The sequence below is a fragment of the Lepisosteus oculatus genome, chromosome 22, assembly GCF_040954835.1.
Source record: "Lepisosteus oculatus isolate fLepOcu1 chromosome 22, fLepOcu1.hap2, whole genome shotgun sequence".
NCBI classification, from domain to species: Eukaryota; Metazoa; Chordata; class Actinopteri; order Semionotiformes; family Lepisosteidae; genus Lepisosteus; species Lepisosteus oculatus.
The window spans coordinates 10,276,738-10,289,369 of NC_090717.1; the positions used below are offsets into that span (position 1 = coordinate 10,276,738).

The following is a 12,632-nucleotide window of genomic DNA, read 5'->3' on the forward strand; positions in this document are numbered from 1 at the left end:
GGTTTACATGCCATCACCGATCTGGAGCAGTTCACCTCTAGGACTGAAAGATACTTAGGGACACATCCAGGAACTTTCCAATAAAACAAAGGCAACTGATTCAAAACGTTCTAAATGCAAACAAATTAAGCCAATAGTAATAATCCCATTGATAGTCTGTCTGTGGTTAGTCACTTACAGCTGTATTTTTACCGATTGACTACAACACTTATGGAGAGTGAAATTAAATGCAAAAAAATAGTTTTATCCTTAAAGTTCCTACCCAGAAATGGAGAAGCATTAAGAAAAACATCTAAAATAACAGCTTTATTTATTTGATGTGCACAGTACAAGAAGTGCTTAAAATCATACACCAACTCAGTGACACCGGAGTAGATATTTCTGGTAGCTACACAACACGTGCTAAAGTGGAGAAATAAACCTAGTCTTAACTAAAATCCTTATGTCTTTAAGTTTATTTTATGCAATTACTTTTCACAGTGGTTTGAGCAAATTGTGATGTCTCCATCATTAACAGTTCTAGGAAGCAGGTCTTGATTATTATGTCAAACCAGTTCATAAGATGTCTTCTGAGCTTCCAAAAAAAAGCACTTAAAATCCATTGGTAGCTACAAGTGTTCGGAAATGTGTTGAAGACTGGCCACAATGGAGTGTGCAAACCTGAAGTTGAACAGCCAGTTAGTCTGAAGATCTATAAAATCTATGCACTTCCATCCTTTATCTTGAAGTAGCAGTCTTCTCAGTTGCAAAATATCACCAGCGTATGGTGTTCGAGAAACCAATAAACAAGAAAAATCTATTCCAAGCACACCAACTGATAACATTACACAAAGAGGGGAATTTTTAAAAAATGGAGATTGTATGGTACAAGTCCAGATGGGTAATGCCAGGCTGTATTATTTCTTTGCTTGCTTTGTGATCATGTTCCTTGGAGGTGTAACTGGCCTGCTTGCATTAGGCTTTTTCTTCTCCGCAGGTTTTAAGATCTGCAAAAAAACAAGCATTAGTGCAAGAAAAAAGTAAAATGTATCCATTTAGTTGCATTTTTGGGAAAGGTTTAAACTTACTACTTTCGTAAACTTACAAAGTTTTCTGGACTAATATTCCATTTGTGTACAAAAGATCTGTGGTTCATTTAATGCACCTTTGAGACAGGACTCTAAACAGACAAATGACTTTTGAAGGTAGTTTAGTTTTGCAAGGACAACCCAGGTGTGTATGCAGATGTCAATCAACTGGACAATCACAGCTGCACTGGACTCTTGTGAATTGCCTTTGTGTCCTTGTATTAAGATGCCATGCAGCTGCACAAGTATGTTGAAGCCGTACAGAACTATCCAAATGTACATTTCTTAGCAACAGCTTTTGACTTAATCTACTTGGACCACAAGTGATGTATCTAAGCTGCAACACTATACTAAGGCAACTCATTCTGGACAAAGCTCAGATAACAGTTGGGAGTGACACTGTGGTTGACTCGCAGCGATTTCTGAATTTGTTGATTTAAAGACTGGACCAATCCAAGTACTTCATTTGCCAGGTATTAAAACCGCACGTGTGAATTAAACAGCTTCCCACAGGCACTTTTGCCAAAAGACCCCCCTCCCCAATATTTAAATGAAACCTGCCAGTATCCCCGTTGATGCCCTATTGAGATTCATACCCAGCTGAAAAAGTGCTACTTTTTTTTAAGAGTGATTGAAAACTTTCCCCTGGGATTAACTGCAGGCTCTTGAGTAAATTAAACCACAACGGAAATTGGTTTTACCAATCACGTTACACCAATGTATGATCTACTTTGCACCTGATGTAATAATAATGCCCAACAACCAAGAGCCAGAAAAATGCAATTAGGTAGAGACATGCACAAGTCAGATTAGTAGTGACCAGTGATCACGTCCGTCTGCAATGTAAAGCACACGGAGAATGGGTTTTCCCAAGATGGATCACTCCAATTTACCTGTGGTTAATCCATTGCTTTTTCCTGGACTTGAAGTGTAACTGTTCAACTCACCAAGCACACTTGATAAAAGGTGAAGCAACATATGAATGTGAGTAAATACCAAAAAAATGCTCTGGTGCAGTGTAGCTTCAATACATGACTACATAAAACAAGAATTAAACAATTTAGAAGTGAATCTTACCTGAAAAGAGCACATTAAGGTTTCATCAACGCTCATCATGGCACCAGCATTATCAAACTCCCCACAGTAGTTGGGCGCAGAGAATAAAGTCACCAACTGTCTCTTTGCAAAGAACTCATAGCCATCTTCAACAACCTTGAGGTAACCAAAAAAAGTCACTAAATAAGTTTTAGCACTGCTTAAGTATGGAGTTTCATGATGTGCACAAAAACAGCCTGAAAACACAAAACCCCTCAACTGGACCAATCTTCAAAGCCCCTAGCTATGTTTGATGCATCAAGTTTTAAATTAAACCCGTTTCTTAAGTTTGTGTTGATTCCCCAAACATCTGCCTACCTGATGGGCTCGACAGATTAGATCCAAGTCATGTTTATGGAGGAATTTAGCAACTACTTCTGCACCAAAAGTGAAGGAGACTCCTCTGTCGTTCTCTCCCCAGCCCAGCACATCTTTGTCCGGATCAGACCAGAGCAAGTCGCACAGCAGCCCCTGGTCAGGCACATCAGTGGGACGCATGATCCTCCTGATCTGCTCCATAGACTGAAGGTCTGGGGATAAACCTGAGGACAACACACAGACATTTTACTCAAGGGGCACAAAAGTGTGGTGCCCAACCTAATTCCTAAAACGGATTTACAGAACACATTCTCAATTTATTAAAAGTCTACAGTGTTCACAAACTCTTTAGGTATCTTAAAAGTTAAAAACCTGCATAAAATGCATCATGGTCAAATCCCAATAAACAGTACGATGAAAGGGAGTCAGGACTGCATACATTTCTAGAACACCCATATAATATACATGTACAGAAGCCCATTTCCCTTTACGTTCAAGAATAAAGTGCATTTAAAAAAACACTGGCTCACTAACCACTAATTTCATTAACATGCCAGAGGAGTCACTAACATTCATGACTTGCAGGAGTCACCCAAGGACAACCTACGAAAGATCAGATTTCTATCCAATTCCTACCTCCATGACAACAGAAAATCTTTTCATCCACAATAGCTGCTATGGGTAAACAGTTAAAACAGTCTGTGAAAGTCTTCCACAACTTGATGTTGTATCGCCTTTTACCTGCAGGGCAAGAGATTTTTCATTTAGCAGCAAGAATTTCAAGCAAATAAAATTGGTAACAGGCAAACAAATATAAAGTGCTCATGACTTCAAATCACAGAAGAGAATTGTAATAATACAAGAACGTGTAAAGCTTCTGTTGCTGTATCAAAGAAGGGGTGTGAATTATCACTATTATCAGGATGCTGAAAATTTCAAACCACTCCATTTCCCCCCCCCACTTTTAAATGAGTATATTATACACTAATTGCAATTCACAAAAAGTGGAGTAATCAAACTTACAACACTGCATTAGAGCACTATCAAAATTTGTTTCTGAATCAGTTTCCCCCTCTGTACCTCCACCTCTCCACCCCTCCCAAGCACGTCAACTACTCAATGAAATGAAAAGAAAACGTGCCAGCTCTCCACTGCAAGATGTATACACCATTTTAAAAATTCTGAAATACAATCAACTCACATTCATCATAAAAGCCATATATTCTGTTGATGCTGGCACATTCGTGGTTTCCTCGCAGCAGAAAGAAGTTCTCTGGATATTTGATCTTATAGGCCAGAAGCAGGCAGATGGTCTCCAGTGACTGTTTCCCTCGGTCCACGTAGTCTCCAAGGAACAGGTAATTGCTCTCAGGTGGAAATCCACCGTATTCGAATAACCTCAGCAAATCGTAGTACTGCCCATGGATGTCACCTACAGAACAAGCCTTTTTAGTATTCTCTGTAACGGATATTTTTGAGTAAACTAATTTAACGTGAATGGAACAAGTCAACAAGTTTTAAACCTGGATCTTTAGCATGGTTTCTGAAGGAAACCAGTCTGAGGTTTAGCTCTGCACATGAACCACAGTTCCACAACATAATGCTGCTCAAGAAAATTGTCAGGGAGTCTGGTTTGTCATCCAAGAACTCCCATGTGTGCAAGTTCCCACACTTTCGTTGGAAAACTAAAATATACACAGAAAAAGGAACTTGCCCTGCTATCGCAAACAATCCACCCAGTGTGGGAAAGTTCAGTATTCCTCCCTTTGCTTTCGAATCAGGATCTTTCATCATCAGCCCGGGGGCGGCTTGTGAACTCACCGCATATCTTAAGAGGTGCCTCCAGCTCCAGCAGGATTGGCTGGCTTAGGAAGATTTCCCGGGATTTGAGACAGAGACCCCTAATCTCATTTTCTTGTAGCTGGACATTCTTGCCTGGTTTTGAGCCTCTCACTGTTTGGAGAAAAAAAAAGTCATGGTAACACTACAGAATTCAGTAACATGGAAATTGAAAGTGTTAAAGTAGTAAGTAAGAAGCTTTAAGATAGTCAATTCTATAACTATACACTGTACTATTAATATGCCAGGATGACATACTTCTCTAAGATTTTTTACCTTTGGTACCTAGGGTTAATGAATTCGTTAGAGCCACCTGAATTCACAGTCTTTAAATGAAAGCCAAGAATTAAGGTTAATCAGAAATGACACCTTACTGGAAAAGTTATGGAAGGCTCCATCTTCATACTTAACACTATTAAAATATATTGCATTAAAAGCTTTAAATAGACTCTGGTTTATTAGGTCATTCCTTTCCAAGACTTTACCATTTAACACATGAAAATTAAAGTGAAGTATTTTTATAAAACAATGCCAGTTTTGCCGATCTCTCAGTGAACTTTAAAGTTCGTAACATCCACATTAAAAAAAAGGCTCAGCTAACTATTCACATTGACAAGAGTGCCAACAACCTGACATTTTCCTGATGTCAGTGCACAACTTACAGCAGTAACCCGACCCTCGGAAAGAATTTAAACCGCTATAGCGAATACTTCACCCTCTTCAGCATAATGTACAGAACCAGTTTAGTGGGAAATTGTCCCCTTAAATCTCATACGTTAGGATGTAAGAAACTTGGATACAAAGTTTATCAACAATGGCTACAAAACAAGCAACCTATATTACAAGTTTACAAAGCATGGACATGTTCCAATCTCCATGTAACCCTTTCACACTGAAGCTCTTTACTGAGCAAAGAACACAAGCGAGCATCACAGCCCACCTCATGGGAAATACAGTACAACCTACAATCAGCACAGCATGTTCGCAAAACAAGCTGTGGCTATTCATCCACGCAACAGAACTACGTGACCATGACCAGAGATACAAATATTTCCTTGCACTCATATGGCACTTTTCTGGACACTCCACTCAAAGGGCTTTACAGGTGACAGGGACTCCTCGCCCTCACCAACATGTAGACCCCACCTGGACGGCAGCCATAGTGCACCAGTATGCTCACCACACTCCAGCTGTCAGCAGGGAGAACAGTTTCATGAAGCCACTTCATAGATGGGGGTTATTAGGAGGACAGCATTGACAACGGCCAGGGGCAAATTTGTCCGGGACACCAGGACTCACACCCCTACTCTTTTAGAGAAACACCCATCACGATTTTTACTGATCAGAGTCAGGACCTCAGTTCTACATCTCATCCAAAGGACAGTGCTTTACTCCTAGATGTCTCAGTACAAAAACATCCAAACAATACTTTTTACAGCGGCTTTCATGAGAATGAAGAGTGATTCCATGGACATGCACAGGATAATGCCCATTTTTCCTCCTCCACATCAAGCTACTCCTGTCTTCCAGGCTTTAAACTCACCCGGAAAGCTAGGATAGCTACTGTATACGAATGGCATACAGAGCTGAGCTGGATATCTACTTTATACAAGCTTTTAATCCTTACACCTTCTATTTTTATAATCAAGCGTCAAATAAACCAGCACAATATACTTAATATAGGAGGTCAGCTGTCCTGCTGAAACACTGGAACATAAGCAGATTAAGTTATTAATAAAATTACAGTTCTGGATTAGTAACCATCACGTAAATAAAGCTTATTTGAAAGCTGATTGGTTTTCTTGGACTACAGATCACTCTGCTTATCAGCTTTGGAAAATACTACAACACAAAACAGGTCTTTATGATTGCTTTCTTAAAGCCAGACGTCTGCATTAATGATACACATTGAACATCGAAGTACACCGTTTGTCCGAGGTCACCCGGTAGTTAAAGGCTAAATTAAACTTGCATAGTGGGCTGAAAATAAACCTACTTATAATTTACCCTAGAGAAAAGAACCGACAGCCACCTCTTTAAACCATCTACCCACACTCCAGCTATCCACAGGCGTACCTTGTGCCAAAGACATGATTCCAGGAAGACTGGTGAAGCTACCAGTATGCCTGACAAATGACTTTTTGCTATGCAACCAGTGATTAAGAACTAGAACTCAATTAAAACAAAACTGACTCAGTCGGCCAAATGAGAATTTGTACAACCCCACCAAGAGCAAGATCAGTTATAAGCATGACAAAAGGAATAAGAGACCCATACTAGCCAAAATGGGTGCAGAGAAAAGAGTTCCATAAATGCATGGGTCAACATCTGAATGACTAAGGCTGTTTAATTAGGTGTGACCAATTACATTTAATAACAAGCTCTTGAATCAATGTTAAGCAGAACAAAAACCACACTCCCATGCAACAAGTCAAACGCCAAACTCAGACTTGATAAAATTTTCATTTCGTATATCGACACTTGAAAGTCTACTTATTCTACTGGCAGGGGAACAATAAGGAGCTTATATGCAGTCCCTTAATTCTTGTGCAGTAAACAAGGCCTGAAAGGAACAATGACTAGTCTCCATTCCTAACCATCTCAATTTCATTTATAGCTAGACAGGATTGTACTATAATCATAAACAAGTTCCCAGAAAAAGCCCAGTAAAAAAAGCCTGTTTGCATTTTGTTTTCTTAGAACACCTTCTAAGTCGCCAGATGCAAGCTAGTGAATGTTTCTACTGATAAAAGTATCAGATTGATTCTCAAATGCACACAGCCCTTGCACCTTTAAAATTCATTTTTTAGTTTCCACAAGGGTTAAAAAAAAATTTTATCCTACAAATGTCATCTTGTGTTCTGTGTAAGATTTAACTTCACTACTTAAACTACATGGTAGTTTCATTAATTATCATAAGCTACAGAACAGTTTGTAAACAGCTGTATGCAAGGGCAAATGTGTCAGAAAAGTAAAATACAAGTGAACACATTTTTCGGAGAGCCACAGGGTTCTCTTGCATTCAAAACTAATCTTACAACTACTGCAAGTTTCCCAACTACTCAGTCAACTCGAGATAAAGCTGATCTTCCTATGAATTGATGAAACCTGTAGAAGTTTTCCAGGACAAGAGAGTGTGATCTCTAGAGTAAGCGGTTTTTAGAGCACTGACATCTCTGCCTATCACTTACTGAATCAGCCTTCCTCAACTACTGAAAGCCCACATACAGTATGTACATGGAGCATGAAAAAATACTGCTCACAATTGCAACATTCACAAAGTTATCAGGAAAGTGACTTTGCAAAAAAAAAATACACTGACAAGTTAAAGAGATGCGATTAAAAACATTATGCCAATTAACATTGGTCATCAAGAAGACTGCTCAACTCATGCTTCACTGCGGATCGCTGATGCTGGCTTGGGGGATTCTGCTCCCATTCCTCTCGAAAAGCAGGAGGCTGCTCAATGGTTTCTAATCCCTACAGAGCAGAAACCAGCTCATTCCACTTCAGTTAAATGGGGCTCAAGTCCACGAAATGGAGAAATTCATAGCGAAGCCACCACACTGACATTTCGCAAGCAGGCCGTTCTCCAGTACAGGTGGAGCCTGAGAACCCACTGTCCTACTGAACCGTGTCACAGCAATGTGATTCTACACGAAGGGCAGCAAAAGGTCATGACATCAATGAAACCAGCAGCCAGGCTGCCATTAGGCAGTACGAGTGGAGTTCAGCAGCAACTCCACAACCCAGCTCATCACACTAGCACCCCTGCCATCAATTACACTATAACACTATCATTCTGCACATTCTCACCATACTTGCCAGCATGTTCCAAGGTGGTCTACACCACATGCTCCCAATCCCAGAGGCCCACGGCCCAGTAGATGCCTGCCCCGGCTGTGCTCTTCAGTACATTTTCATTTCTGTGTGTAAGCCGGAGACTGTGTTTCCTAAGCAACTTAAAAGGCACAGTAACAATAGGGGTTTATGAATTAGAAATCCAACGCTATCTACACAAAATCTTGATTCATTTTTAAAGAGGACTTGGCTATGGTGCTGGAGAATCCACCTGAAGCATCTTAGTCCAGTCTTCAATTTACAAACGGCACGATGTCATTCTCCCGATGAGAGGCGCGTTGCTTTCTTTGCATTCCTTGATTTTCACCAGAACTGACAGGCAAACCAGTTATATCTCCATCCAACCTCTGCCTAAATAAGGCGATTGACTGCCAAGAAAGGCACTCAAATATCATGGTCACTCATGAGCTTTTAACCAAACTAATTCAGTTTTTGTTATCACCACTCAAAATGGCCATACAAATGCAGAGACACTTTTATGATGCTGTGTATGACATGCGATCGCTGGCAGGAGCCCAGGGCGCCGTGAGAGGCCCTGAAATTCAGCTGTCATCAAGCTCAAATCACAATTTTCAATACAACCTTAGTCATAAATCTGACAGAATTATCAGGTGTGTGGCAGTTTCAGTACATAAACAGAATTTAGAGCTCAATTGCTGGAATGCACAGTAATTTAAAATTGTAAATTTCAATGTTTCAACACCACTTCTTAAAACCCATCTTGTAACTCAATTTCATAAAATAGTACAGAATTATGTTCAGGACCATACACTTAATTTCTAATGCAGCTAAAAATACTTGGGAAAGTATTAAATATTAAAAAATACAAGCCAATTTTAAATTAATATTCCTGTGAGACACTGGAAGAGTCTTATGAATACCAACTCCACATTTGTAACACTACAGATTGTGACTTCTCAGGCAAAGCTGCAGAAGTGCCACAAGACAGTAACATTTTCAAACAAAACTGAATCTTTGAACAAAAAAACATTTAAGAGACAGAAAAAAATATTAGTAAAAAGAGCCACAAAGGAAATGCTACTGTGAGAGGCTAATGAGCAGCAGCTATGTTTAATTGGTACAAAATCATCAGGATGTAAACCATGCAGGACTGCCACTTAAAGTTTATTTCTTCATTTCTACATTTAAAGATTAGGTTTTAAAGCCAAGCCTAAATCTTTCCAGTAAATCGAGTTCCAATAAGCACGCCCTTAATATGAAGTATTCTCTCGGCTGGCACATCAAGACAGGATCATTCATGCAACGCCCCACTGTCAATGGACTTAAAGGGCAGGTTCAATACTGCCAGCTCCAGCTTGCTTGCACATGTTTATGAGATCATTAATCGGTGTATATGTAGTACTTGGAAACAGCCAGATAAGGTCAGAGTATTCCTGAATCTCTCCCCACCCCCAATTCAAAACTCGGAGAATTCACTATGAAGTCCCGTTTCGGCAGGGAAACCACCTGAAGCCGAAGCACGGTGCTGTTGTGAAAACGCGATGGCACCAGAGGCTTCGCGGAACACTGTCACGGAATCGGTTTCTAAGCAGATTAAAAAAAAAACAGGAAGTGGTTTTAGCGCAGCCTTTCAGCTCTCGACACGGCCTTGTCGCTGTACAGATCTAACTCACGGCAAATACATCAATTTACATTTCAACAGCAAAATAATCGTTCTGATCCGTCACGCGTTAAAAAAAAACACGTTTCGCTTCAGCTGCATCATAAAATACTACTGCTCGTGAATAAGGCATAAGGCATTTCCTCGATTCCTATGGCGAGAGGAACTTGCACCCAAACGGGACTTGAGACATCCCCAAAACCAATGCATCACGTCAGAGCAACGGGAAATAGGGGAAAGCCGACCTCTATGGGCTTTAAAACTGGCGTTTGCTTCAGGTGTTGAGTATAACCTGCAGAAGAAGCTGACCCAGCTCCTAATTGGTTGGAAGACGTTAAATGCTCCCAGTGGAGCCGTGCAGCACTAAACCAGCCGCCCCAGAGTCACAGATGCTGAGGCGTCTCATTATAGTCCCACGGCCGGACCTGAGGTTCTCAGAAATAACAGCTTAGGTTCAACGTCATGTCCCACCCTTCCTCACTGATCTTGCAAGACCTTTCGCTTTAAAGCAGTTTGCATCTCGTGGAAGTGCTATATAACCACACGAGGCCTGCTCCCCAAAAAAGAAGAAGAAATAAATGGGTTTGTTTAAAATCGTGCAATTTTTTTTAAGAGTCAAAATACCGAGGGCTACTTCCACAACACGTTTGGCTGACGCGGTGCTCGTAATGGCGAAGATTAAAAGGCCTGTACCTACTAGGAATGTGTAGTGATAAGGCATTTCGGGGTTTAAATGAATATTTATTACACGTCGTCGGGGGACGAGGCTTCAACGACAGCGCCTTCTTTCCACGCATGAGACCCCCGGGCTCAAGTCACGAACCAGGGGGGCACAAGTAGAAACTCCGTGGAAGGGCATTAAAAAGCGAGAACAGCAGCCCCTTTACCCCAAGGGTGGTGGGAGGGGGGAACAAGCTCAGCAGCCATATTGTTGAACCCCGGGGGGGTGCTCGGTTGCTTTCAAGACGCGACCCTCGGACCATCAATGACCTAACGGATGGCCTCCATCCGCTCTTTTCTAACCGGTCACGATCTGAAGTCGCTGAGCCACATTGGGACCATCAGTCGGTCAACAAGGACCGGAGAGAGAGACGCATAAACGTCGCACGTCATCCGTCCGGCACCGCCATCCCTCAAAAAGGCGTTATTGCGAGAAACCTTTCGTTTTTTAAACGCGAGAAACCGGTTCACCCCCCTCCTCACACACACTCTTCCATTATTCACAAACATGTCACCAGTTCGCACTGGAGATCCGACTGGCTTCGTTCACGGCGGAAACTGGGTCGTTCCAGTTTCTCCCCCCCCATCAAACAGGGCGCCGAGCCGCTGGGGTCGGGCCGGGCCCAGTTTTCTCTCCCGCAAATCGATCGACTGTAACCCCCCACCACCATCACCACCACCACCCCGATTTAAACATCTTAAAACCCGGTTAAAACAAAAAGCCCGATTGGGCGGCATGTTCACGGAAAAAAAACATCCCCAAAAAAAAAAACAAGAAAAAAAAATCAACCGACGCTTTCAGAGGTGTCGTCTGGCTCACGCGTCGAACGCATATTTAAAAAAAGAAAGGCTCTCCATTGGACCAAAATACACGTTCGGACGTGGACTAACACAGCAAAAAAAAAACAAAAAAAAAGCAAGTTTCTCATCCGTAAAGAGAAAATCAATTCGCGGGCGGACACGAAAAAGGGCCCTCGCACACGGACGACCTCCACAGCATCGCCCGGCATGAATAATGCAGCGCCAGCTCCCCTCCATTTTCGGCTCAGAAACGGCTGCCTTCCCACCCTGCGTGGGTCCCGGCGCACAGCCTGCCCCGCCAACTTCACGAAACGGCCCAAAAAAACACACCCGACACGGCTCCTTCGCTTCAATCCCGTCAGATTTCACGTTTTTTTTTTTTCCGGTGGACCCACACCCCAGATGGGGGGTTGAAAAACACACACACACAGGAAAAAAAAAGAGAGAGAGAGAGAGAGGCGGTTTCTCCTTACCTTCCAGAAGGCGCTGAATGATACTGTCTATGTTCAGCTTGTCGGTATCGGCCATATCTCGGATCACGCTACAGTTCTAATCAAATCTAAAAACAACCACCAACAACAACAAAAAAAAGAAAAAAAAACAATTTTACGCTACGGATCTTGGGACGATTTTCCCTTTCACCACGACGGGAACAACAAAAAAAAAACTGAGATCTGTAACACGCAAACACACAAGACGACTTCACTCCTCCGTCCGCTCCTATGTGCGGCACCAGCTCTCTGGCCTGAAATAAAAAATGGCGACTGTTTCTATTCAGCCTTCGTTGCCGGGTGGCGTAGAGATACCAGCGGCCCTGAACAGGCACTTTTTATTGGGCGGAGGACGCAATGCAGACACAGCACGATGCACGCCCCGTTACTCATCCGATCAGACAAAAAGTGCGTCCCCCTCCGCCCCCTACTTTTTTGTTTTGAAGGCATGTTATGCCATAAAGTACGACGAGGCTACCGCAAAACCCCGCATGGAAACGTTTCATTATGCGTTTTGTGTTCGGTGCCGTCGTGCGTTGTGTAGGTCACAAATAAAGGCAACATGGGTGAAATTGATTGAAACGAAGGAAATAGGACACTAAAACTGCCTTTTACTTACAGTTACATTTACCAATGCTTTACAGATTGTCACCTGCGTAACCTTTTAGACAAGAAGTTTCTTACTCATTTCTTATTCTAAATTGATTTATCTTTAAGTCAAAAAATGCTAAATGACTTGACTTCAGAGCTTGTACCCTGATGGAACAAGGTTCTAAATGCTGCCGATTTAAAACAATGTTTATGGACCCGGTAAATGAA

At 41.9% G+C, this 12,632-nt stretch overlaps 1 protein-coding gene across 1 annotated transcript; it reads right to left on the bottom strand.

Moving 5' to 3' along the window:
- Positions 1-287: 287 nt before the first annotated feature.
- ppp1cc (protein phosphatase 1, catalytic subunit, gamma isozyme) lies at positions 288-12,128 on the bottom strand. Its single transcript, XM_006640273.3, has 7 exons — positions 11,796-12,128; positions 4,302-4,433; positions 3,682-3,912; positions 3,117-3,221; positions 2,481-2,704; positions 2,145-2,279; positions 288-986 (listed from the first exon to the last, which is right to left on the bottom strand). Exons 1-7 carry the CDS (start codon positions 11,848-11,850, stop codon positions 897-899), a joined length of 972 nt encoding a protein of 323 aa, XP_006640336.1. The 5' UTR covers positions 11,851-12,128; the 3' UTR covers positions 288-896.
- Between the last annotated feature and the right edge of the window lie 504 nt (positions 12,129-12,632).

Bases quoted from the DNA above. Each gene is read 5' to 3' on its own strand.
- ppp1cc (XM_006640273.3), bottom strand. From the start codon at position 11,850: ATGGCCGATACCGACAAGCTGAACATAGACAGTATCATTCAGCGCCTT. The intron at 3,222-3,681 runs GTGAGTTGATTG...CTTGCCCTGCAG, and splicing joins ATATGGCTTTTATGATGAAT to GTAAAAGGCGATACAACATC. The intron at 2,705-3,116 runs GTAGGAATTGGA...TGTTGTCCTCAG, and splicing joins GATTTTCTGTTGTCATGGAG to GTTTATCCCCAGACCTTCAG.